This window comes from Myotis brandtii, unplaced genomic scaffold (genome assembly GCF_000412655.1).
Source record: "Myotis brandtii unplaced genomic scaffold, ASM41265v1 scaffold810, whole genome shotgun sequence".
NCBI classification, from domain to species: Eukaryota; Metazoa; Chordata; class Mammalia; order Chiroptera; family Vespertilionidae; genus Myotis; species Myotis brandtii.
This window is the reverse complement of record NW_005371274.1, coordinates 135,628-161,140: the sequence shown is the minus strand read 5'-3', so window position 1 is coordinate 161,140 and position 25,513 is coordinate 135,628. Positions and strand designations below refer to the sequence as shown.

The window sequence follows — 25,513 nt, the reverse complement described above, 5'->3', positions numbered from 1 at the left end:
CCTTCTGTTTTCCAAATTTATAAAATGTATTTTTATTGATAAACTTTCCTCAGATCCATGTTCAAGTTTTCTCAGTGCATTATTAAATTAGTTCACTATCATTTCTATATTAAAAGAGGTAACCCAAGTAAAGCACTTAGTGAGCCAGCTCACAATTACATTTAGCTGCTGCCATTAATTTGCTTCACCTCATCTGGCATTTTACCTTTCACTGTGGGTGAATGAGTAATTTTAAAAAAGTAACACACAAAGAAGTATTAAGTGTGGAGCAGAGATCCACTATAGAGCAGAGATTTCTCAAGGGCTAAAAGTGGTAATTATTAAAAATCCCTAACTCATAAAAAATGGCCTTAACATTAATAATTTCATTTTTAGTTTAGTAAAATTAAATAGATATTTCAAGAGAACTAAAATAATGGAAAACTTTGGGGACACAATTTGAAAGGAAGTTTTGTAGCTTAAATAAGTATTAGTTTCACCAAGTTACGTGTCTTAGGAACTCGAGTTTGGGATGAAAGCAGTCCCCATGGTGGCAATATCGTCAGGGTCATATGTACAGTCGTGAGTGCCTCTTACCTGATACAAAGGGCCATCCTGAGGGCAGACTTGCGAAGCTGAGCAGTTCAGACACCGAAACTGCGGAGGAGATGAACTCATCAGATAAGAGGCATCCACAACTGGATACATATTTAAAACTGATTATTCAAAAAATATAACTTAACGTCAAACATGAGTCAACATGATTCATTTTAAGTAAACACTTCCCAAACTAGGGTAGCTGGTTTTTTAAAATTGATTTTAATAATAGTGACTGGTAAAATTTAGCTTGAAGTAATTTTAGTATCTAAATAAGAGTTTGGCTAATATTCTGCAAATATTTTACCAAAATGTTTTACCCATCCTTTCCATCTCCTCTTCAAATACTAATGCCTGGGAAAACCCTCCATCTGTCCCGTCTTACGATTAATCTCCTAGGTCTCCTCCTCAACTACCTCTTGAAAGCATCACATTTAAGGATATCAGAGCTCTGACAGGGGCATGAAATTTGCCTCAACCTGTAAGGGATCCATTTTCTGTTTTAAATTTGGTTCCTTATATTGTTAGCAGGTTAGATTCTTAGTCTCCATATATATTTTAATAACATCGGATGGTGAACTCCTTGTGTCTCTATCTTATTTATATTTGCAATATTAATAGCTAAGGCCCACAGCAGCCACTCAAAGAATGTTTTATGAGTAAATCAATAAATGGACATATTTTAAAACTATTGAGTAAATTCATTTGTAAACTCACTTTAGCAGTTTAATCATTCATATTTTAAAAGAATCATTTAATAATGATTTTTCAACATTATGCATATGTGAATTCAATATTGCATGCCTATTCAAAATGGAAAAAAAATAAAAATAAAAATGAAAGATATAAATTAGCCAGGAGAAATCTAACATCCCAGAACGGCTTTTAAAAATATATACTTTGAAAGAACACTTAAGTAAGCAATAATTAAAACAAATATATTGACAGCCTTTAAAATAAAATTTTAGAAATTTTCCATTTCCCCAAAGACTTTAGCAAGTTCCCCCCTAAAAGTTAGTCTTTGCATTTCTGTTAGGGCTCATCAACATGTCCTAAGACAGTGATGGCGAACCTATGATACGCGTGTCAGAGGTGACACGCGAACTCATTTTTTTGGTTGATTTTTCTTTTTAAATGGCAATTTAAATATATAAAATAAATATCAAAAATATAAATCTTTGTTTTACTATGGTTGCAAATATCAAAAAATTTCTATATGTGACACAGCACCATTTTTTTTGGTTGATTTTTCTTTGTTAAATGGCATTTAAAAATATAAAGTAAATCAAAAATATAAATCTTTGTTTTACTATGGTTGCAAATATAAAAAAATTTCTATATGTGACACGGCACCAGAGTTAAGTTAGGGTTTTTCAAAATGCTGACACGCTGAGCTCAAAAGGTTCGCCATCACTGTATATGCCCAGCACTGCTGTCCTTGGCAACCTTCCCCTTTCTCAAGAGTCTTCAAGCTCACCCTGGCCGGATTGGCTCAGTAGCCTGAGGACTGAAGGGTCCCAGGTTAGAATCCAGTCAAGGGCACGTACCTCAGTTGCAGGTTGATCTGACCCCTGGCCCTGGTCAGGGCTCATGTGGGAGGCAACCAATCAATGTGTTTCTCTCACATAGATGTTTCTCTCTGCCTCTCCCCTCCCTTCCACTCTCTTTAAAAAATATCCTCCGGTGAGGATTAACAAAAAGAAAAAAAAAAGAGTTTTTAAGCTCTACCTATCAGATTTGGACTAACTACACAAGTCCCAAATAGCATTTAATGAGAGTAAAGGAAGTGGAAAGAGGCAGTTTCCCTGACTATTTCCCTCCATTAATCTCTCTGGTATTAGTCCAGATAGATGTTTGCTTTTTCTAAAACTGCTTGAGAATTCAAATAAAGCAAAGCAAGGTAAACATGGTGTAGTAACTTTAGGTATGGACTAGCAGAGGCTTCTGGAAGATAAAACTGACCAGGACCATCTGAGAAAGACGGGCTGTCCTGAGAGTGGGCACTAAACCCTCCCAAGAGGTGATCAGGAAGAACATGAGTTCATGATGAACGCGAAGGCTTGAACAGAAAGAGATATTAACAGTGAGCTCTCAGATGAGACCAAGTGTAGGAGGAGAGACTTATAATAATAAAAGCTAACATGAGCTATTAATAAAATAACTAACGTAGTATGCTAGGCACACTGCTAAGTACTTTATACTATCGCATTCTCACTAAAATTTTTGAGATAGGTAGCATTACCCAAATTTTAAGGCTTAAAAAACGGAGGCAAAACTAGAAACTAGGACATAACTGGGAAGAAACAGCTTCAACATATATAACAAATGGTTAGTATCCAGAATACAAAAAGAGGTCCTAGAGGTCAATAAGAGTCTTAGCCTTGTTGTAGGTATGTGTGTGTAATTAAACAAATCCCAGGTGGATTAAAAAGTTTAATATAAAAATGTACTAAAAAAAGTATAAAAAAATATAAAACAATAAAAATGTACTAGAAGCAAGTGAAGGAACCACAAGGTAGACAATAGTTTAGAACAGTGATGGCGAACCTTTTGAGCTCAGCGTGTCAGCATTTTGAAAAACCCTAACTTAACTCTGGTGCCATGTCACATATAGAAATTTTTTTATTTTTGCAACCATAGTAAAACAAAGACTTATATTTTTGATATTTACTTTATATATTTAAATGCCATTTAACAAAGAAAAATCAACCAAAAAAATGAGTTCGCGTGTCACCTCTGACACGCGTGTCATAGGTTCGCCATCACTGGTTTAGAAAATAAGCTGATCCCAGCCCAAGGCAGAGTGAGTTAGCAATGCCAGCAGGTAAAGTACTGCAAGCTTTCAGACATCCTGGCATCTTGCTGGCTGGCAATGGAAGGTAGAGATGGAAAAGGCTAATAGGGATTTAATCAAGAAATGATTGTTTAGCCCTAGCTGGTTTGGCTCAGTGGATAGAGCATCAGCCTGCAGACTGAAGGGTCCCAGGTTTGATTCCAGTCAAGGGCACATGTTCATGTTGCGGGTTCAGTCACCAGTAGGGGGCGTGCAGGAGGCATCCGATCAATGATTCTCATCATTGATGTTTCTATCACTCTCTCCCTCTCCCTTCCTCTCTGAAATCAATAAAAATATATTTTTTTAAAAGAAGAAATGATTGTTTTATTGATAATTTGTCCATTCATTTCAAAGGTCAGAATTCATCAATTACTATTATAACTCACAATTAATTGGAACAAGTAAAATATTTAAAATTTAACAAAAAACAATTGGGAAATTGAGATTCAAATAAATAGAATGATCTTTAGGGTATATTTTACTTAACTATTAACCTTACACAAGAAAAATTTTTATTCAGTTTCCTCTTTAAACAAATATGAGTTGTGTATCTGTATTAGGCAATGCTCCCGGTGCTTAGACCTAGCAGTGAACAGAGACAAGCCCTGCCCTCGGATATATTTTAAGAAACCATAAACAAGAGACAGGATTTCAGATAGTGATGGGATACTATGGAGAATAGTAAGGCATAAAAAAGGATTTAGAGTGTCGGAGTCAGAGGCCTCACTGAGAAGGTAGAGAAGCAAAATTCTTTGAGCGAAGGGGTAAAGGGAACAAGTTAGGTGAACACTGGGGAGCTGGAGCAAGCCTGGTACATTATAGGAAACGGGCCAGTGAGGCTGAGTGTGGGGGAGCCAGAGGGAGAGGGAGAGAAGGTAAGATCAGAGACATGTCTAGGACAATCACGTGGGGTCTGTATCTATAGGTTCCTGGAAGGATTTTGGCTTTTGTCTACATGCTACTGGATGTTACTGGAGAGCTCAAAGCAGAGAAGTGACATGTTCTAACTTGTTTTAAGAGGATTGTTCCAGCTGCTCTACTGGACAAAGATGGGGGTGGGGTGGGGGGGGTAGGAGACTTAGGTAGAAGTTCTGGAGGATGGGGCCAGGGGCCTGGACCAGAGTTGTACAGTGGAGGTGGTAAGACATAATGGGATTGTGACTTTGTTGTATACTGCATAGGTCACAAAGTTTGCTAAGGATGAACAGAAGAGAAAGAAACTAACCAGGACTGACTTCAGGGATTTTGGTCAGAGAGACCAAAAGGGAACTACTGAGATTGTGAAGACTAAGGGAGAAACAGGCTGAAGGAGGGGATCAAACAAAAGCAGGTTTATCACACTGAAAAATGAAACAGGCTAATAATTTACTGTTGCACTAATTATAAAATGTGGGACGTTCTCTATTGGTTTTGTTTTTATGTGAATGAAAAATCATGATACTGAACCACTATTTGAACCACCTTTTATTAAAGTATGCCTTAAATAACTAAGAACTTCGAACTATTCAGAAATGGTAGTCAAAAACCTAATTGTAGCAAAGACCGATTGAACTTAGAGTCTATTAATAACAATTTTTATGAATTAGCTTTCATGCTTTGACCTTGAAATAACTGGCAGTGTGGGTGACCTTTGGGAAGGGATCTCATGAAGGACAGTGAGTGCTAGCAGAGATCTTGTGGTGGATGACTATTTACATCTCTTCAACCTTAAGGCAAACCTATTCATCATGATGGTTTCAAGCACATATTGAAATGTCCAAAGAATTATCAAAGGAAGCTAAAATTATATCAATACGATATTCATATTATATGCAATATCACCATATGTAGGCCCCAACAGAGCTGGGGAAGAGAGAATGGACTGTCTCTATAATCTGTGCTTGGAACCAGAAGCATTAAGTGAGGGTGATGTATGCACAACCATTTAAAAACTAGGAAATGTCATATAAGGGCAAGTAGTAATTTACCAAATATAATCAGATTTTTATTTTCTTTAAAAATCCCAGAAAGGTTTAATGAGTTATTCAAGAGCAACAACTAGTTGGTGACTAGTACTAGAATGTAATTTTCCTTCCTGGTCATGAGAATTCAGCCTCACAAGGAAGGCTTTACCCAAGTGAGACTCAAATAGAAAAAAAAAATTGTGACTAAGAAGCTTATCAAGACATATTTCTTCTTAAAAATAGCCAAATATCCTACCCATTGAATGACACATAAAGAATATATTTTGAGGTTTGTTTCACAGAAGTTCCACAGGTGTTGACATTCACTATAGGTTATGTTTTTAAACTATAATGGCAACCCTCATTATATTAGATTCTATATTATCTACCTTTGTGTGAGGTTACATTTATTATGTGATTGTTTTTATAGTTAATTTATATTTTCATGAGAAAATATAATAGCCTGGCAGGTGTGGCTCAGTGGTTGAATGTCGACCCATGAATCAAGAGGTCACAGTTGGATTCCTGGTCAGGGCTCAATTCCAGGTCTCGGGCTTGATCCCCAGTAGGGGGTGTGCAGGAGGCAGCCGATCATTGATTCTCATCATTGATGTTTCTATCTCTCTCTCCCTTCCTCTCTGAAATAAAAACATATTAAAAATATAATAAAACCTAGCTTATAGAAAGGTTAAAATTACACAGAGTTTAAAAACATGACATTTTGTACCCTAAACACCATAAAATCTTAAGGTCTAAATGGAGGTCATTTAGTCTAACCTTCTAGTCAATCGTAATATTTATTCATGTGATCAGATTATAAAGAGAATTTCTGTTAGCATTACTACTATATTCTTTACTGTTATATATCAGCCTTATAATCCCTAGTCCCTAAAATGTCCCTAATACTGTTACATACAACTCAGATAAGATGTGCTTGAACCTTCTAATTAACCCTAATCAAAGATACAGTCCAAAATATAAAGTTCTCCTTTTAAGTTTTTTTTATTTTCTTAATTTTTCTCCTTTTAATCATTTCTTCTTATATTGCCTAGGACCCAAGGCACAATAATCTAACCTGGCATCAGAAGCCACTAAAACTCACTTACTCTTCAGTCTAATTTTATACTTCACTAAAGGTACCTGAAAAAAAATTATCTACATTATACTCCAGCTGCCTTCTCTACCATGACCAAAAAATATCTTATCAGCCATTAAACGTATTAACAGGGCAGAACTTAGTCTTCTTACCCCCACTGTAAAAAATGTGAGTGCCATCTTCTCTGTCTTGAGGTTAGCAGAGCTCTGAACATACTTAGATGGGGTTTTAAACTCACCTTGATACAACACAACTACATTTAACACAGACCTTGGTCTTGTACTTGGGACTAATTATCATGGAGTAGTTGAAAGAAACAGTAAGAGCAACCCATTTTTTTCTCTTCCCCAAGCTAGTTTGTTCTTTGAGTTTCTAAGTACTAGTAATACTGTTAAATTTGAGTAACATAATGGTATATAACTAAATATAAACATAGATAAATATAAAAGCAATTTACGTTTTCGCCTCTTAGTCGCCATCTTGTCATATAGATGAATTCCATAGTGTGATCCTTCCCCATAATTTCACCATTGCACAGCACATCCAACTTTAAAAAGAATACAGACCCATTAACATATGTAATTTTGAATATATGTGTTTTACATGTTTTCAAATTTCAAAAAGGATTGAAATAGTTATTATAAAACAGAAGTATTATCCATTTATTTAAAAAGAACACTATTTTTATTAAAAGCACTGATCCATCTCATAAGTATTTATTCAGACATAAGTACCATGAAGCACTGCTTGTCTTGTCCTACTAACCTGTATCTCAAGTTCATACACATACTTTTGAAATGCAATGTAGTTTCTTAGTCCATGTCTGTGCAACCTTTGAGATTTGAGACATATTTCTGTGACTGCCTCTTACAAAATAAGAAACTGTGGAAACCTTAGTTCCTCACAGCAGTTTTGCCTTATAGACTCATCTTTCAGAATCCTTTTACCTTCACAACCCAAGATTTGAAGGAGTTACTTTCCTCTCATGAGTTTGTATTCAAAGAGGTTCAGCGGTTCTCAACCTGTGGGTCACGACCCCTGAAAATACATCCTGCATATCAGATATTTACATTACGATTCATAACAGTAGCAAAATTATAGTTATGGAGTAGCAACAAAAATAATTTTATGGTTGGGGGTCACCACACATGAGGAACTGTATTAAAGGGTCGCGGCATTAGGAAGGTTGAGAACCACTGGGTTAAATGAATGAACGTGGATGCGTGATTTATGGGCCTTTCAAGGCATCTCAGAATTTTGAGTAATTACCTGTAGCTAATTGACGGCACAGTTAGGACCATGCCACTGGCCCGTGTCTCCTATGGCTCGTGGCTTCTCTGCTCTGCTCGGTTGATCACTTGCATTCATACTTACAGGTCTCTCTCCTCACCTTGCATGAAACTTCAAAAAAGGGTTGTACTTTTCAATTCTCACCTTTGCTTTAGTGTTGCAAGAACCAAACAACCCCAAATACTTAAGTCTGTAAGAACTGTGACTATGCTAACTCAGCAAAGCACAATTAAATGTTTATCATAAGTCTCTATAAATGAAACATTTTGGTTCTCTAGCTATTAAAAGCAAACTGACAGAATCTAATTTAAAGGATGGAAAGGGAGAAGAAAAATGGGTTTTAAATAATGGTTTGGCTAGACAGCGAATAGTTTTGAACTTTAAAATGAGTATGGTTCTAATTGTATTAGGCAAATTATTAGCTAAAATATATTGATTTTTTGATGATTTATGGTGACTTATATGGAGCTCCAAATGTTTTTCAGATATCATTTTATGTTTAAAAGAACAAGATAATACTTTCATTTTATCTAGACTGTAAAATAAATTCATAAGCAAAGAAGTAAAGGGACTTACTTAGGACGCTATTCTTAACCAGATATACTGCTTCTATTGTTAATTAACAACTAAGCTATCCTGCCCCAATTAATAATGCTGTTACAGAATCTTCAGCTGTCAGGTACTTCATTAAGTCATCCCCCTGCATGTTGGACAGCAAAGTAATGGGGGGGGGGCAGTAAATATTTCTGAAAATCCTAGGAAAAGTCCTTTGCACTGAGATAGACAAGGAGCTGTCAGCACACTGTCTCTTCCCCTTCCGTCCTCTCCTACAGAGCAGTGTATGTGCCAGCAGCAAGGCCATAGGAGAATAACAGTTCTCTCAGCTCTAACAGCTTCCTGAAAACTAGAAAATAACTCAATGAGTCACACTTAAAAGTAAGGAAATAGAACTGCACGTGGTACCTTGTAAGAGGGAAATAAAGTACAAAACCAAAGCATAAAATACAATTTTACTTTTTATTTTCACTGTTGTTGTATCTATAAATTGTTATTACCTCTTAACTTTTACCAAGTACATAGGGCTTTAACTCTCACATTTTTTCCCCCTAATGTAAACATTGATGTTACTGGAAATTTTTTTAATATTTGTAGAACCAAACCATAATAATTTTTAATCCCTAGATCAATCAGTCATTTGAGAGAATTTTCAAAATTAATCACTCTCCCTTCCTTTCTATAAAATAAAATAAAATAAAATAAAAGTTCAGGATCGGAGGCTTCCTCAAGATAGAGATTTAATCCCTATCAATGCCTATGTTCAAATCCTATTTTATTTCTGCTGTGATGACTGTTCATGTTAATGTTACCGTCCATAAAGAAAACCTGTTGCCTTTGATGTCTTTGTTCATATAGGAAACTAGGCTTGGTCTGTAGCTTTTTGATGCTACTATCAGAAACCAAAGGGGAGGAAGAGGTCATTAAAAGTTGAAGACTGCCATTTGGGCAGGTGAAAAATAGCAGCTTTGTTCCCTTATGTTATAGCCACACTCCTAGGATCACAAACATTCTCTAAACATTGAACACTTTACCAGCTGTGCTGGGATCAATATGAGGGCAATTTATCTCTCCTGTAAAAAAACTGTTAAACTGCATATATGCAGATACAACACTAAAATACTAGCTTTCACCTGGTGCTAAACACTACCTCTTCTATGCATCATGAAATTAGAGAAACATTATTTACAAAATCCCTTTGACAATGTTTCACATTCTAAGAAATAAGTCTATGAAGAATTGGTAAAAATCAAATGTCTGATTAAAAATAAAAAACACAAAGACACACACTAACTAAAGCATGCTGCATAAAAACAATCCATTTAACTTGGATATTTATTTTGAGAATACTTAATGTTATTTAAATATTGCCTCTAATTATAAAACATTAAATGTATTACTATCATGTTTTAGTCAGGATGTTAAGTTTTAAAAATACAGATTACATAAATAGAATATTGCATTATAAGAATTTTTTAATGTGAAAATAATCAAAGTTTCTACAAATTTTAATTTAAATGTATTTTCAGTTAATTTTCACTTCAGATCAGAATTATCAAAATGATCAAGGTTAGATTATTAACTTACCTCATATGAACTTGGAAGTTTTAGTTTTAAACTTAGAAATTTTTTAATAGTTCCCACGGTTACACGTGTAGAACATCGAATGAATTTCTTCATTAAACCCTATAGGAAATAAAGATTACTAATTAAAATATTCTACCTTGTTTATAAAGAAACCACAGATGTCATTTCCACTTCGAGTATTTTCAAAATGTATTCTGAAAATGTTTCAGTTCACAGCTCTTTAGTACTTGTGAGTAAAAATGTTCCTGGGACATCTTGCTTCCCTACATGTCATCAGTTTGGCTCAAAAAACTCTTAAATTTTTTTTTTAAACGTTCCTAATTCTTAGATACATGATATTCTTCGAGAATGTGTGTACTAAGAAAATCCTGGCAAGTAGACAATCTGCATACCTCTAGACATTTTGGTAAAGAACAGATCATTAGTTTAATTGAAAGAAAGGTCATAAAAAGCATGTACATACTGCTTCTGAAAGCATTAGGGACATTTTAAAAAGTCTCAAAACAAATATTTTAAAAAGGAGCACTGACTTCAAATGGGGCTCTATGGAGCCCTAGGGGTGAATAGAGAGAGGCCAGTTAATCCACAAGAGCCCCAGCAACCAAGTCATGTAAAATGGACACCCAGTCAGTGTCTGATAGGCTGTGGCAATACTTTACTGAAAAAGCAATGTTCTATGTGCCTTGATTTTTCTCATTTTATCACTGAAATATAAGAACCAATCCAGAATGAACACCCAAACTGGAAATGAATTAAAATGATGATGTAGCCCTAACCGGTTTGGCTCAGTGGATAGAGCGTCGGCCTGCGAACTCAAGGGTCCCAGGTTCAATTCCGGTCAAGGGCATGTACCTTGGTTGCGGGCACATCCCCAGTAGGGAGTGTGCAGGAGGCAGCTGATCGATGTTTCTCTCTCATCGATGTTTCTAACTCTCTATTCCTATCCCTTCCTCTCTGTAAAAAAACAATAAAATATATTAAAAAAAAAAAATAAAATGATGATGTAGACATAACCATGAACGAATTTGTAAAACAAACTTACATCCCCAAACCTTAGAAAATATCAATACTAAAACACACAAAACCCAGCAACTGGATCTTTTAAAGATATAAAGTATTACTTCTACTTATATGTATAGAAAATTAGGTAGACAATTTTAAAATGTTCTTTTTTAAAAATTGATTTCAGAAAGCAAAGGAGAGGGAGAAAGAATCATTGATCTGCTGCCTCCTGCACCCCCCGCCCCCCCATAGGGGATGGAGCTTGCAACCTGGGCATGTGCCCTGATCTGGAATTGAACCGGGACTTCCTGGTTCATAGGTTGATACTCAACCACTAAGCCATCCCAGCCGGGCTTGAAAATGTTCTTAAATCCACGAAGTCAAAAGCAGACTTATCCATGCCCTAACCGGTTTGGCTCAGTGGATAGACTAGAGCATCGGCCTGTAGACTGAAGGGTCCCAGGTTCGATTCCGGACAAGGGCATGTACCTTGGTTGCGGGCATATCCCCAGTAGGGGGTGTGCAAGAGGCAGCTGATCGATGTTTCTCTCTCATCGATGTTTTTGACACTCTATCCCTCTCCCTTCCTCTCTGTAAAAAAAAAAAAAAGTAAAATATATTAAAAAAGAAAAAAGTAGACTTATACAGTCAATATGTATTTCTTAGCAAATGTATTCCCAGGAAAACATTTCCTAGCAAAGACCAACAGAAACAATTCTATAGATGATAGTTTGACATCAATCTAACAAAATTCCAACCTGGAATTTAATATTTAATTTGCAGGCACTTAGAAAATAAAAATACAACAATTATGCATTCTCTCTCTATAGAAACACTTTATACTAGTGACCCGGTGCACAGATTCGTGCACATTGAAAAGAAATTAATTAGAAGGTGGCTGATGGGGCAGGACTGGGCAAGACAGGCCAGGCATGCCCTGGAGCCAACCTTCCACAGTCCTTCCTTGGTGTCTGCGGAGTGAGCTGGGTCCCTCCAGCAGCTGGGGTTGGGGTCCCTCAGCCTGGCCTGCGGGGATCGGGCTGAAACCGGCTCTCCGACATCCCCCCAGGGGTCCCGGAGTGCAAGAGGGCAATCTGCAAAGTTGCTGTTGTACAGGGTGTGGAACGCAAACACAAGTGTGCAGTAAATCAGATTTGGGGCGGATAGTGCCCCAGCAACAACATAACCCACAGCCGAAGGTGGAATTGTGCGGCGGGCTCCCTCCTCTCTGGTTTTGGGGTGTGCCGCCTGAGAACAGCCGCTGCCAAGTCACTGCAGCTTGGCAGCTCCTGTGTTGAGCATCTGCCCCCTGGTGGTCAGTGTGTGTCATAGCGACCGGTAGGACAGGTGGAGGGACACTTAGCATATTAGCCTTTCATATATATATATATATTCTCTTATAGACAGCCTATAGTTGTACCATAAATTTTTATCCATTTTACCAATCTCTGCCTTTAACTAGAGATTAATTTATTTCCATTTAATGTAATTACTAATGGGGTTGGATTTATATCTGCCATTTTGCTATTTCTACTTTAAATGCCTTAGGTCTTTTTGTTCCTCTGTTTCTCAATGACTGCTTTATTTTTTGTTTTTTGCTTTTGAGCCTCTCCAGTGCATTTTTCATTTCAGTTACTATACTTTTCAATTCCAGAATATTTAAAAAAATGATTTCTATCTCTTTATTAATATTTTCAATTTTGGTGAGATTGTTCTTGTACTTTAATTTAGGTGTTCAGAGATGGTTTCTTTTAGTTCTTTGCTCATATTTAAAATGAATGATTTAAAATCTATTACCTAGTAAGTCCAATGTCTGGACTTCTGCAGGGATGGTTCTAATAATGGTTTCTTTTACTGTGTATGTGTTATACTTTCTTGTCTCAATTTTTTGTTGAAAACGGAGCATTTAAATAATATTATGTGACAACCTTGGAAAATCAGATTCCCGCTGACTCCTCAGGTTTATTATTGTGGCCTGTTTCTTCTTGACCTACGTAAACCAATTCTGTAAAGCCTGTATTCTTTACATCTAGTGACTGGCTGATTGAACCAAAATTTCCTTATACACTTGGAAAAAATAAGTTTCCCAGTCTTTGCTGAGGGATTCTGTCCTTGTTTTGGGCCACACTTCCAACACTAAATAAGGTGGTTGAAAATTCTGCCTTAGTTTTCACTTCCTTGTGCAGAGCTTCACACCTATTTGTCTTTCTGAGCATGTATACAGTCTTGTGTATGTGTTTGCCCTTTTATTAGAATCCTAAGAATATGTCAGAGCTTTTCAAAGCCTCTTGTAAGTGGGGTATTTCAGGAACCACCAGAGAGAGCAAACAAAGACAATTATTTGGTGGTTAGGTTTTGAAGAGTTCCACCTCCGTTTTGTCCCTTTGGTACCTGAGAGGCTGCAGTGGGCACAGGGCTGGAGAGTGGAGAATGGGACCAGTGCATGTGAAAATGGCCCAAAGTCAGACATTTTACTTGATTAATGCTCCATAACTTCTGCAAGCCTAATTATTAGAATCCTGGAAAAAAGTTGATTTTATAAGTTTTGGCCAGTTTTTTCATTGCTTTTATGGAGGAGCAAATTTTGGGTGGTTTTTACTATTTTCACTGCCTTCCTGCTCTTGGCATTGGCTTTTAAATTGGCAAAGCAGTAGCCATACTGTGTAAACTATACATGTAACTACTCTAACACTACATTTGAGAATCACATCCTACTGCAAAGGAATGAGATGGTTGAGGAGGCTATATTGGAGCATAAACATTGTTTCTCTGTCTTTAAGGGTATAATCATGTTTCAAGGACACCACCAGGAAAAATAAAAAACAGCATCAATGCCTGCTGCCTAAAGGAACACAATAAATGCTGACTTAATAAGTTACAAACTAAGCTCTAATTGAGTGATATATGCAAGGCTTATATAGCATTTCAGAGAAGGGATTCACTAGGGTTAAAAAAAAAGCATCAAAAAGAATAGAGGTCTCTGCTTGGGTCTTGACAGAAGCATAGGAAAGTGGTGAGAAGAGGGAGGAACATACCAAAAAGGAAAGCTTGTTCAAAGTTTTAGAGGGTTTTAAATCTTAATACAAGCCTTTATATATTCTGGATGCAAGTCCTTTGTCAGGTATGAGTGTCAGCATATATGTTGGTACTCATGAAGAAAGCAATAGTCACTTGTCTTGAGAGGAAGTTTCACTGATGGCTATAAGGGGAGATAAATTTACCAAGATAGGGACTAGTTAAAGGCCATGAATGCTATTGGAAAGGAGTTAAGACTTGATTCTATTGGTCAAAAGATTGCAAACTATGACCACAGGTCTCAAAGCCAAATCTGGCTGGCCACCTCTTAAGTAAAGTTTTATTGGAATACAACCATGCCAGTTCATTCACTATTGTCTATGGCTACTTCAGGGCTACAATGAGTAAGTTGAGTAGCTGCAACAGAGACCATATGGCCCACAGAGCCTAAAATATTTACTGTCTCACCCTGATATTGGCCTGGACTCTGATTTTCACCCTCTGCCTTACACACATTCAGGGTGTGGCCTCAACCTTGGATAAGAGAGAAATTAAGGATACAAAAAAAACACTGAAGAGACTGCTTCAAAAAATTACATATAAAGTGAGCAGCTAGGATGGGGAATTTTTCAGGATTTATGACAGGCTAAAGCAGTGGTTTCTCAACCTTCTGGTCCTTTAAATACAGTTCCTCATGTTGTGACCCAACCATAAAATTATTTTCGTTGCTACTTCATAACTGTAATGTTGCTACTGTTATGAATCGTAATGTAAATATCTGATATGCAGGATGGTCTTAGGCGACCCCTGTGAAAGGGTCATTAGACCACCAAAGGGGTCGCGAACCACTGGGCTAAAGGGAAAGAGTATAAGGTCCAAGATGACTCCAAGGTTGTGAACTTGTATGACTGGTTGAAAAATGGCAATAATAACTGAAATTGCAGGTTTGGAGTATAATTAGGTGAAAGTATAATGAATTTGTCTTTAAACACCTGAAGTTTCAGGTGTTGGGGAAACTCCCAACTGGGATACTTATTTTCATACTAGAAATCCTGCAGAAAAGTAGCCTTTACATTTACTTAAAAAGATATTCAATCTACTATATTATAAATATATTCATGTATAAAATGTTGACTTAATTTTCACTATAAGATAATAACTCATGTATTAGAGAGCTAAAGGATGATCAAAATCTCTATTAAGAAGAACCTCCTCAAATGGGGATTATAGGAATGATTCAATGAGAGAGAAAAGTAGGTCATTAAAAAACTTAAAAAAAGAAAAGGTGCTCCACCAGAGCATAAAAAGCCCTTGAGAAGCCTGGGAAGGTCAATAGGTGCAATGGCCACATCTCTAAAGATTTCTGTACTTTATTACATGCCTTATCCAATTGATAATTAAATCAATTATTGTATTATAACTGTTTATTTGTGTAAGACCTCACCAAAGTTCCTTGAGTGAAATTTTTTTCTTATTTATATCTTCATTGTCTAATATCCACATAGATTAGTATTCACTGACTCAGTATGCTATATTCTTTGTTGCAAGATGCTTGGAACACTTAATTGGAAATGAAAATTTTTTAACTTCTTAAAAGAAAAATTTCATTAAATGTATTAGTGAAAATTCAACCCACTGGCTTACAAACAACACAGTAGAAGTGAAAGAAGAGACAATGAATACAGGTATTTGAATAAAACATGGACTACAATATTCTCAGAGGCTGACATTTGCTAGGACAAAGTGAGAAAAATCTATTTAACCGGTAAAGCAGTGAACCTTTATAATAAAAACAAAAGTTCCTTGTAACAAAAAAAGCAAGTAGTAGGGTGTCTGAAACTCTCTAGTATAGAGATCTTTACAAAAAGGTTCAATTAGTAGACAGATACAGGGTTAGAAATGGAGATTCTATAGGAAGTCCTGGGAGCCTTCAAGAGTTCACAGGCGTTTTATGACACCAATTTTATTTCAGAACCAATCAATTATATTATTCAAAAGCATTAAGAAGTGTTTTTTTAGTTCCTAATAAAAATAGAAAAATAAAGGAAGAAATTAGAAGAGGGTGAACCAAAAGATTGGAGATATTGCCCAACATAAAATGATCTGAGTTGGTTACCACTTAAAAAAGGAAAAACAATGTATATAAACTCCCAACAAAGGTATAGAAGAAGGTGCCAGGAGAATCAGTGGTGTGATTCTCTGATGAACCACTAGGTGGTGGCATTGGCCCAGGACGGTTCAGTTGTGGGGGTTGGAAATCAGGTGTGTGGAGTAAGCAATTGCTTGGCCATTTCATTTGTAGGCATGGAACTGTTAGAAGGGTATTCAACTTGATTATGTTAATAAAAACTTTGAAAGAAAACATTTTGAAACAGGAAAATTCATCAACAAATTATCAAAGGTTTACAATAAAATAATTGTAAAAAATACAACTGTACTTGTCCACTCACCTTTACTACATTGTCCCCTGACTGTCCGTTATTTCGTAAACAATCCAGACATATAGCAATTTGTGGGTCACTTCTGTGATAATCTTTATCATCTTGATTTTCATCACCTTCTTCATCTACTTTAGGTTTGTCAACTTTTGAAGTATCATCTGTACAATTTAAACAAAACTCAGATATAACTCAAAGTTGATATTGAAGTTAAGCAACAATATTTAATCATCAAAACAAAAGTCAACTTTGAAGAATAACTGAAACTTTCAATACTTTTCATTGTTGAGTTAGCTGGACCATTTAAAAATATTTTTAAAAAACCATCACTGACTTATTAATATAGCCTAAGATGTCTAGGCTCACTGGGGCATCCAAATGAAAGATTCAGGACTAGCTACATTTTGTCACAAAAATAATTGCAATTGGTGATTAGATCACTTAGAAAGTAGACAGGATATAAAAATACTTCCAAATTCTCTATATATTCCAATTTAAAACTGAGTACTCATTTCTAAATTCTCAAAATTTCAAATTATTAGATATTCATAAAATTAGTTAAATATAATGAATAAAATGAATTCAATGAATTCTTTTTAAACATGTTTACAGCTATAAAATGTTAAAACTCCATTAAGGAAATCTGAATAATATACTTCATATTATATCCAAATGTATTTAACGTATGAAATACTTGCAGCCTACATATAGTTTACTGAGTGCCTTTAACTCTGTTAGATATGCATTGTGCTAGGTTTGAGAGAACAATTTTGAAACTAGAATTATCATCTGCATCCTCACAGTGGTCAGGGTATAGGAGGAGAAACAGACAGGTAGAGAAAGCAGAGAAGTTGGATGGAAGAGAGAAAATAGACTACGCAGCCACATAAAGAAAGATAATAAACCTAAACTGTGGGGTGAAATAGAGATTTAGGGAAAATTTCCAGTGGAAAGAATTAGCCAGCTAAGCATTACAGTATGGAAAAGCCCAGGAAAAAAAGACAGGTTAGCTCCTCTATAATGACTACAGTATAAGCATTATGGTTGTATCATAAAAAGCAAGTGGGTTCTCTTCTGCATTCTTTCTTCTACATATTTATATGGAACCCACTTAGACAGTATCACCTTTTAAGAACCCAACTCCCAGCTCCAAGAAAAAATCCAAAATCTCCATCTAAACCAGTGGTTCTCAACCTTCTGGCCCTTTAAATACAGTTCCTCATGTTGTGACCCAACCATAAAATTATTTTCGTTGCTACTTCATAACTTTAATGTTGCTACTGTTATGAATCGTAATGTAAATATCTGATATGCAGGATGGTCTTAGGCGACCCCTGTGAAAAGGTCGTTCGACCGCCAAAGGGGTCGCGACCCACAGGTTGAGAACCGCTGATCTAAACTAAAGACAAAATACGTTAGAGAGGGAGAAAAACACAAAATAGGCTGTAGTCCTTCACAAGTCAACCTATAAGATACATAGAGCCCTGAACTAAATCTAACAGCTTCTGAAGATGATCCCCTGAAACCACTCCTCTTGAAAAGGTAGTCAAACATTTAAGTCAACTTTATATCACCTATGTTTTTACTTTAGCACTATTATCTAAATTGTACTTTACACTTGGGTAAAACAAGCCTTTAGTTAAGTCATTTTCAGGCCTGGTTTCTTGCCTATTTTGTTGTTATAGAGCAGAAATAATCCCTTGCTATCTTCTTTGTCATTCAAAACTAGAATGCTCAAACCTCTCCTACTACAGGAAGTTAAACTAAAGAAACTATGATCCCCATTTTATAGATGAAAAGAGAAAGAGAATTTTCTCACCCATCTTAATTATTATGTGTAATTGACAATTCTGTGATCTTATGGAAAAGCCAGAGATGGGAAATTGAGCTCACAATGAGCCTATAAAAACACATGTACATATTTAAAGATTTCAGTGGTACTTAGGTCATCTTGAAATCAATCTTATATTAAATAATCCTGAAAGGATACTTTCTTATAATTTCAGGTATGTTGTACTTTTTCTTTTCTTTGTGTGAATTATATACTTACCAAAAGCCTTTTCTCTGCTCAGTAATGTTCATTATTTTGCTAAAATTATTAAAAATGTACCGATTGCTGAGTCTCCAGGCACCCAGAAGAGAAATTTAGACACTTAGCACTGGTGATGGGGAAAACTCGCAAAAGCATCTAGAAACATTTTTCAGTTCCAGATATATAAAAATTAGTATCACCTGAGCTCCACCTATGAAAACTTCATTCCAAGATCCCCTTGCTATGCTGTCAGCCACATCTCAGTTCCCTCTCCTATTCAAATGTACAAACTAAAACAAAATCCCTCACTGTTTAGTTGCAGGCTATAGCTCTTTCTTTTCTTCAGTTTGCATTATTTGCTGGAGAGCTAAAGGAATCAGTAGTCGGTTTTCTGTTTTATCTCCTTTTTCTCTTCCCAAAGTTCAATTTCCTATTACCTTTAACTGGAGTGATCTCATGATTTTACATGAAAGGTTCATAATATAAGTAAAAGAGTACATGAATTCTGCACAGGAGACACTTGAACTTGAAGAGAGATATTAGTTGACCAAAGCTATAGAAAGCTAATTTGTGAGAAGCTATCAGATACAAATGTAAGAAAAAGTTACCTTGTCCATTTTCTTGAGGCTTATTTTTCTTCCAAAACTCAGATTCACGCTCAAGTTCTTCTAATTTAAAAGAAAAAAGAAGTATAAAAATAATAGAAACAGTCATGAAATGTGTAATAGAAATATTGATTTCATAAAACACAGAATTCTTCAAGAAGCCAAAGAGTAACTTACGTTCTCGTAGTCCAGGGACCAGTTTAAATATGATTTCCTCTAATGTATTATCCAACCTTCCAAAGGGGAAAAGAGAATAAAGGAACAATGAAGATATCAAAATCCAATACATAAGCAGCTGGGGATCTCTATCTTATATGTATTGCAAATGTAGAGCATGCAGTTTCAGCACATCTACTACACCAAACTCCTCTGCACGCGGAGCACACCTATTTCTAGCCTTTCCCACGTGGTAGGTTGATAACAAAAACAGTCCTAGTCCCCGGCTCTCTCTACATCCACACCAGTGGTTCCCAACCTTTTTTGGCCATGCTCCCCTGTGACATATAATTCTTAGAGTTCAAAAGTGAACTCCTGTTCATGTGGAGGAAGCCTAAAAAGCCACTAACTTGGTCTAAACAAGCTTCCAAAGGACATGGAATCCATGAAAGAGAAAAATAAAAGAATGACAGGACAGCCGAAATACTGAGGAAGAAATCACTAAGAAATCGTTAAAAAAATAATATGAAGTGATATGAAATGCATAAATATGTCACAATATTTATATGCTGTATATGAGGCCCCTAGAACCTAAGAAATGCAAAAAATTCACTGTTAGTAACTCAGTCTCGAATTGTTCCCTTTGTGGGGCGTGTGCCCCATGTGGGAACCACTGATCTACACCCACTGAACATGACTCAGACTCCATCCCTTAATCAAGGGAGGAATTCTAACTCCCTACCCCAAGAATATGGGCAGGCCTTGAAATATGCGTGAAATATGACATTGTGCTTAGTCCTGAGCCCAAGCCTAAAGAGGCACTACATGCTTTTGTATGCCCCCTCTCTCTCAGAATCCTGCCAACCATGAGAACAAGTCTGGAGGGTGAGGCACCATGTATAAGAGAACCCTGCTAAGGCCATTTCAGACTAGGTCACTGAGCCCGTCCCCAATCTGAGAGGCTGCTCTGCTGATCTGAGCTGGTTCTACCTATCCAGTCAACTGCAGCACCATGAGCGAGCCCAGCCAAGACCAGAAGAACCACCTAGATCTGTGAACTGCAGAACTGTGAGGAATAAGGAATGCCTTTTTTTTTTTTTTAAAGGGTGGTTGGTTTTGCAGCAATAGTTGATATATTCACTCTCAAAATCTCTACTACAACTCTGGCTCTTTCCTATAAAGGAAATAGTCTCCATTTTTCTCTCCTGAGAAATTTAGACCACTTTGTCATTCTATCTCAGTGATGGCGAACCTATGACACGCGTGTCAGAGGTGACACGGGAACTCATTTTTTTGGTTTATTTTTCTTTGTTAAATGGCATTTAAATATATAAAATAAATATCAAAAATATAAGTCTTTGTTTTACTATGGTTGCAAATATCAAAAAATTTCTATATGTGACACGGCACTGGAGTTAAGTTAGGGTTTTTCAAAATGCTGACACGCCGAGCTCAAAAGGTTCGCCATCACTGTTCTATCTTCCTAGATTAAAAAAAAAGTAAATATTTATCTTGACATTATTTGTTTTTTTCTGATGAGAGTGTAACCCTTCCTTTTCATTTCTTTACTCTCATTCTCTTGCTCCCAGAACATCCTTTTCTCTCTTCATACCTTCATCCTGCTCAGCAGCATTTCAGCAGCATTACTCTTCTCTAACTACAAACATTTATACTTTCCTTGCATCTTAAAAAATCCAACCTTTATATCAAGCTGTTAGCTGTTTTTCAATTGGAAAAACTTTGAAAGCAAAATTGACATTATTTGTCACATACTGTGTTTTGCTAATGTTTCCCCAAATTATCCATAACTGCCAACTAAATAGGTTTAAAAATTATTTTAGAATTAAAGTTTAATATGTTTAAATTCTTTTTTAAAGTCATTTTTCTCCTATATTGCTCTGCAGCAGTTTGATAGGGTTGTCTAAAACTGCTCCTTTCAGGAAAGAACAATTGGGTTTTCTTTTTTTTTCTGTCTACTCTTTCTTGGTCCCTAAGTATTTTTCTTTTCCAACGTTCTGCTCTCTTGACCTTTTCAGTAGGCTTTTGTGACCTCATATAAGCTAATAGCTTTTACATATATTCACACTCACAAACACAAACTACATCTCTGCTGAGCTTAAGTGCCACATTTCCAACAGATGCTTAATATCTCAAGCACCTCCTTTTGTTCATCTATGTCAATACTGTCTTATCCATCCTCCAACAAAACATTGAATATCACTGTCATACTTTTCAAAAATTAAATTTAGAAATGAGACCAAAGGCTCAAAATGCAAGAATTATCTTAATACATGCACATACCTCTCCCCACCCCTTGATTCACACATTTAAGTCACTATGCTTCACCAACAGTTCCTTCTCGATATTTCCCCCATATAGTCTTTTCATGCTTCCCACCCTTCTACTTCCTTAATTACCACAGTACTTAGAGGACAGTATACACCTATTTTCCTTTAACTTGACATGCTCATAATGATCAAATTAATGCTTAAGGAAGAGTCACCATTTGCTTTGCTCAAGAACCAATTTCTTCCCACCACCTGGCTTCAAGTGTTTTTATAACTTGAGTCTAACCTACAAACCATAACTGGTGTTATTCTTATCTCTCTTCCCTAGCCAACAGGCCTATTCAGTTTCCCATAAGAATGCCTTGTCTTTTTGCAATCTGTTTCCCTCATGTTCTTTATCCTGGCTCAATTATTCTTTTCCTACTCTCCAACCAAACCACTGTTACCTTATTCTTCAAGACTTAACTCAAATACTAACTTGTTCACAAAGTTCCCCTGACCATTTAATGGTAATATTTAAAAAGTAGCATTTCTCTTCTTAATTTAATATTTTCATCAAAGTTATATATATGTGTAATTTCTCATCCTGACTCCTACAACCCCAGAGGCACTACTTTCAAATCCAACCAGTTTCTTCTAATATTTACTTTTAGCAAGTCAGAGGTAGGGCCTGAGAACTGCCATTTCTAACAAGAGACTCATAGTTTGGGGACCATGCTTTGAAAACCACTGGGCTAGACATTTATCTGTAGATAAATTACTCCAACTACAGTCACTAAAATAGAAAAAACAAGTCTAAAATCTAAGACTTGCAAATCCAGATTCGATGAAATGATGGCAAACATCACACAGAAATGAACATTACAAAAGGCTACTGTTTTTAGATGTGTACTTCCCTAAGATCCCACAGTTTATCTGTGATAGAGCTATGGTAGAAACAGTGGGGAAAAAATAAGTTTAGTGGTAAGGACACCTGGCTTGAAGCTGGGAAATGGCATTTGAGTTTGCTGAGACCTTAGGCAAAGTCATGGTAAATTTCAATTTTCTAAACTGGAAAAAAGGGTTTGGATTAGGATCTTACAAACCACTTCCAGCTTTAAAAATATATGATTATACTTAAGTAAATGGCAGTCATTTTTAAAATTCTGAGTTTTAAAAAATTTAATAGTACCAAGATTAGTCTACCTCACTATTAGGTCTGCTCTCTTTCTACTGCCATGTAGTTCAACAAAAGTGGTGTATTGTGTAGAATATTAAAATACTGAAGCAAAACTACAACTAAAGTAACTCTGAGAGCCTGAAATAAAGTTATAATTTTAATTTGGAAATGTATTTCTTAAATATTTAATATGTACAGTCGTATTTTTCTATTTCTTCTTAAAATCTGTATTAATTGAACCAAGGTGCCAACAAATATTACAATGCATAATAAAAATTATTAAGCGTTTATGTATTTACTTACCTCAACATTTCTAATGGATTTGTCTCATGAACCTGGTTGCCACACCTGGGACAATCATTGCTATCTTCAAAGTGCTGAACAATACAAGTCTTACAGACTAAGAAGAAAGAAGGCGTTAGGTTAAAATGCATCATTTAAACTGAATGTAATTAGAAATAGTCCTTAAAAATTACCTACTATAGGTAGAGTACTATTCTTTAATCAAACTTTATAAAACCTTAAAATTGTAACACTGGAAAAAACCCAACTGTCACAATATAAAAAGTATATACCATTTTGTTGTTTTTCTTAAAGAAGTAGGACCAAAATGAGGTTTTTACCTTAACTGAATTTACTTCTTTTGCTAGAAATATATTTGAATGCAAAATAAATATTTCTTAAAAGAAGTTGTGAGTTTTCAACATGTTTGGATTACTTTTCATTAGCAGGGTGCTCCTGGAACAAAGCAGGAATTACAAGGGAACTTCCGGTCTTTGCGGAGCATGAGGGTCAGCGCTCACAGATCCCATGATTCCATGGAGCACAACAAGCATGGCAGTGGCATCAAGTTGGCACAAAGGCACGAGAGGCAAAGTGAAAGAATGACTGCAAAACTGACAGGGAAAATTAAGATTTTTAAATAAAGATTCTAAACTAAGATAACAGAAATATGACTTGTGGATTTTTTTTTTACCACAAACCTATATATTGCCTACATTTCCTCCAAATAATACTAATCTCTCACCTTTCCCTAAGCTTCTATTACCTACTATGCCAACTATCTTGCCCAAAATCCTTAGACAAACTATTAAAAATTTTCACTCACTTCCCTATCCTAATACCACCACCTCCATTTCACTACCCTTTATAATCTGAAAATACAGATAGGCTCCCCCAACCCCTACTTTACAACTCCATTACAAAAGATTCCTTTTTCCACTGCTCATGTCCCACACTGTTTAAAAGAAGTAAAAGTTTAAATGACTGAGCAAGAGTAAACTAAAGGATTCCTACCACTGAGATTAGGTCTGAAAAGTTCAAGCAAATTACATATACTATTAGAGCAACAATGGTCAGGGAAGAATTCTACTGGGTATCTAACTTTAAAATCATTAATACATATAGAGAATATCTTGGCACTTCTTTTCATTGATTCAAGGAACGTTTATGGAGGGCCAGACATTGTACTAGGAGCTGGGGTGCAGGAGTAAACAAAATTCATACCCTTCTGGAGCTTATATTCTATTTGAGAAGACAAACAATTTAGTAATAAGTGAGACTAAAAACAAACCAAAAAAAGGCTAAAAGAACTGGGGGCTATTTCAGACAGAGTGATCAAGGTAGGACTTTCTACGAAGGTGACATCTGAGCATATTTTTTTGTTAAATATCCTTGAATCCCATATTACCTACCTCTTTATACCATTACATACAGCTATTAGGGAACACTCTTCAGTACAGCTCTCTCAAAATGTGGATAAAACGCAGTATTAGAAAACATTAAAAATAAAAACACTTAGATATGAATATAGCCTCTGTCCTCTAAATCTCTTGGTCCCAGTCCAGCCGCGTGGCTCAGTGGTTGAACATGGGCCTATGAACAGGAGGTCAGGGTTTGATTCCCTGTCAGGGCACATGCCTAGGTTGCAGGCTCAATCCCCAGTAGGGGGCATGCAGGAGGCAGCCGATCAATGATTCTCTCTAATCATTGATGTTTCTATCCCTCTCTCCCTCTCCCTTGCTCTCTGAAATATATAAAAAATATTTTTTAAAAACCCACAAATCTCTTGGTCCCAAAAAGTTTCTAAAAATCTTTTAAAAAGTCAAAATAACTTTTGGGAAAGGAGGGCTGCTTGTTAAGCCACACTGTAGTGGAGGATTGAGAAGCAGAATTCCTAGAAGATTCCTGGTATTTGCTCTTTTCCCAGGGACAATAGACAAATCTCTGAAATTTGGGAAAGAAGGCAAAAAAAAAAAAAAAAAAGACATTAGAGCAAGAATGAAGGGGTATTACAAAGTCCAATTCCCTGGTGATTCCAAAGGTTTATCATACTCAAGGATTCAGGAATTCCTGGTTGTCTATCAGCCTTGACCAAATAGAGAGGCACATGATATGCCCAGAGTCAGCCAAAGGCTGAGCGTAGGAGCCTGTCCTCCCAAGGACAAAATACTAACCTAGGTTGAAGAAAGAAATGAAAGCTCATCCATCCAGAGGTACACAGTTTCAAGAATAAGGCTGTGTTAATTGTTTAAGGCCAAGACAACACCAGTGCCCAAGGGTGCTGATGGGAAATATTAATCTATATTCCAGAACTGGACTGTCCAATACGGTAGCACTAGCCATGTGTAGCTACTGAGCACATGATATGTTGCTAGTTCAACTTGAGATGTGCTCTACATGTAAAATACAGCACATCTCAAAGCCTTAGCATGAAAAAAATCTCAATGATTTTTATATTATACTAGAGGCCCGGTGCACAAAAATTTGTGCACTCGGTGGGCGGGGGAGGGGGGGTCCCCCAGCCCGGCCTGTGCCCTCTCGCAGTCTGGGACCCCTCGGGAAATAACGACCTGCTGGCTTAGGCCTGCTCCCAGGTGGTAGAGGGCAGGCCCAATTCCTAAGTGCAGCCCCTGGTCAGGCTCAGAGCAGGGCC

General features: G+C 36.4%; 1 protein-coding gene across 4 annotated transcripts in view; it reads right to left on the bottom strand.

Annotated features, from left to right (window-relative positions):
• The window catches only part of PCGF5 (polycomb group ring finger 5), a 61,853-nt gene that overhangs the window by 11,692 nt on the left and 24,648 nt on the right, over positions 1 to 25,513 (bottom strand). The window contains exons 2-8 of one of the 4 annotated variants that reach the window (XM_005884038.2): positions 22,882 to 22,978; positions 19,153 to 19,208; positions 18,979 to 19,038; positions 16,351 to 16,499; positions 9,884 to 9,982; positions 6,909 to 6,998; positions 577 to 636 (exon numbers count right to left, since the gene is read on the bottom strand). In XM_005884038.2, the coding sequence (XP_005884100.1) occupies positions 577 to 636; positions 6,909 to 6,998; positions 9,884 to 9,982; positions 16,351 to 16,499; positions 18,979 to 19,038; positions 19,153 to 19,208; positions 22,882 to 22,978 (611 nt within the window). The remainder of the gene's footprint in view (positions 1 to 576; positions 637 to 6,908; positions 6,999 to 9,883; positions 9,983 to 16,350; positions 16,500 to 18,978; positions 19,039 to 19,152; positions 19,209 to 22,881; positions 22,979 to 25,513) is intronic. The other 3 variants (XM_014531566.1, XM_005884039.2, XM_014531567.1) reach the window with 3 other exon arrangements.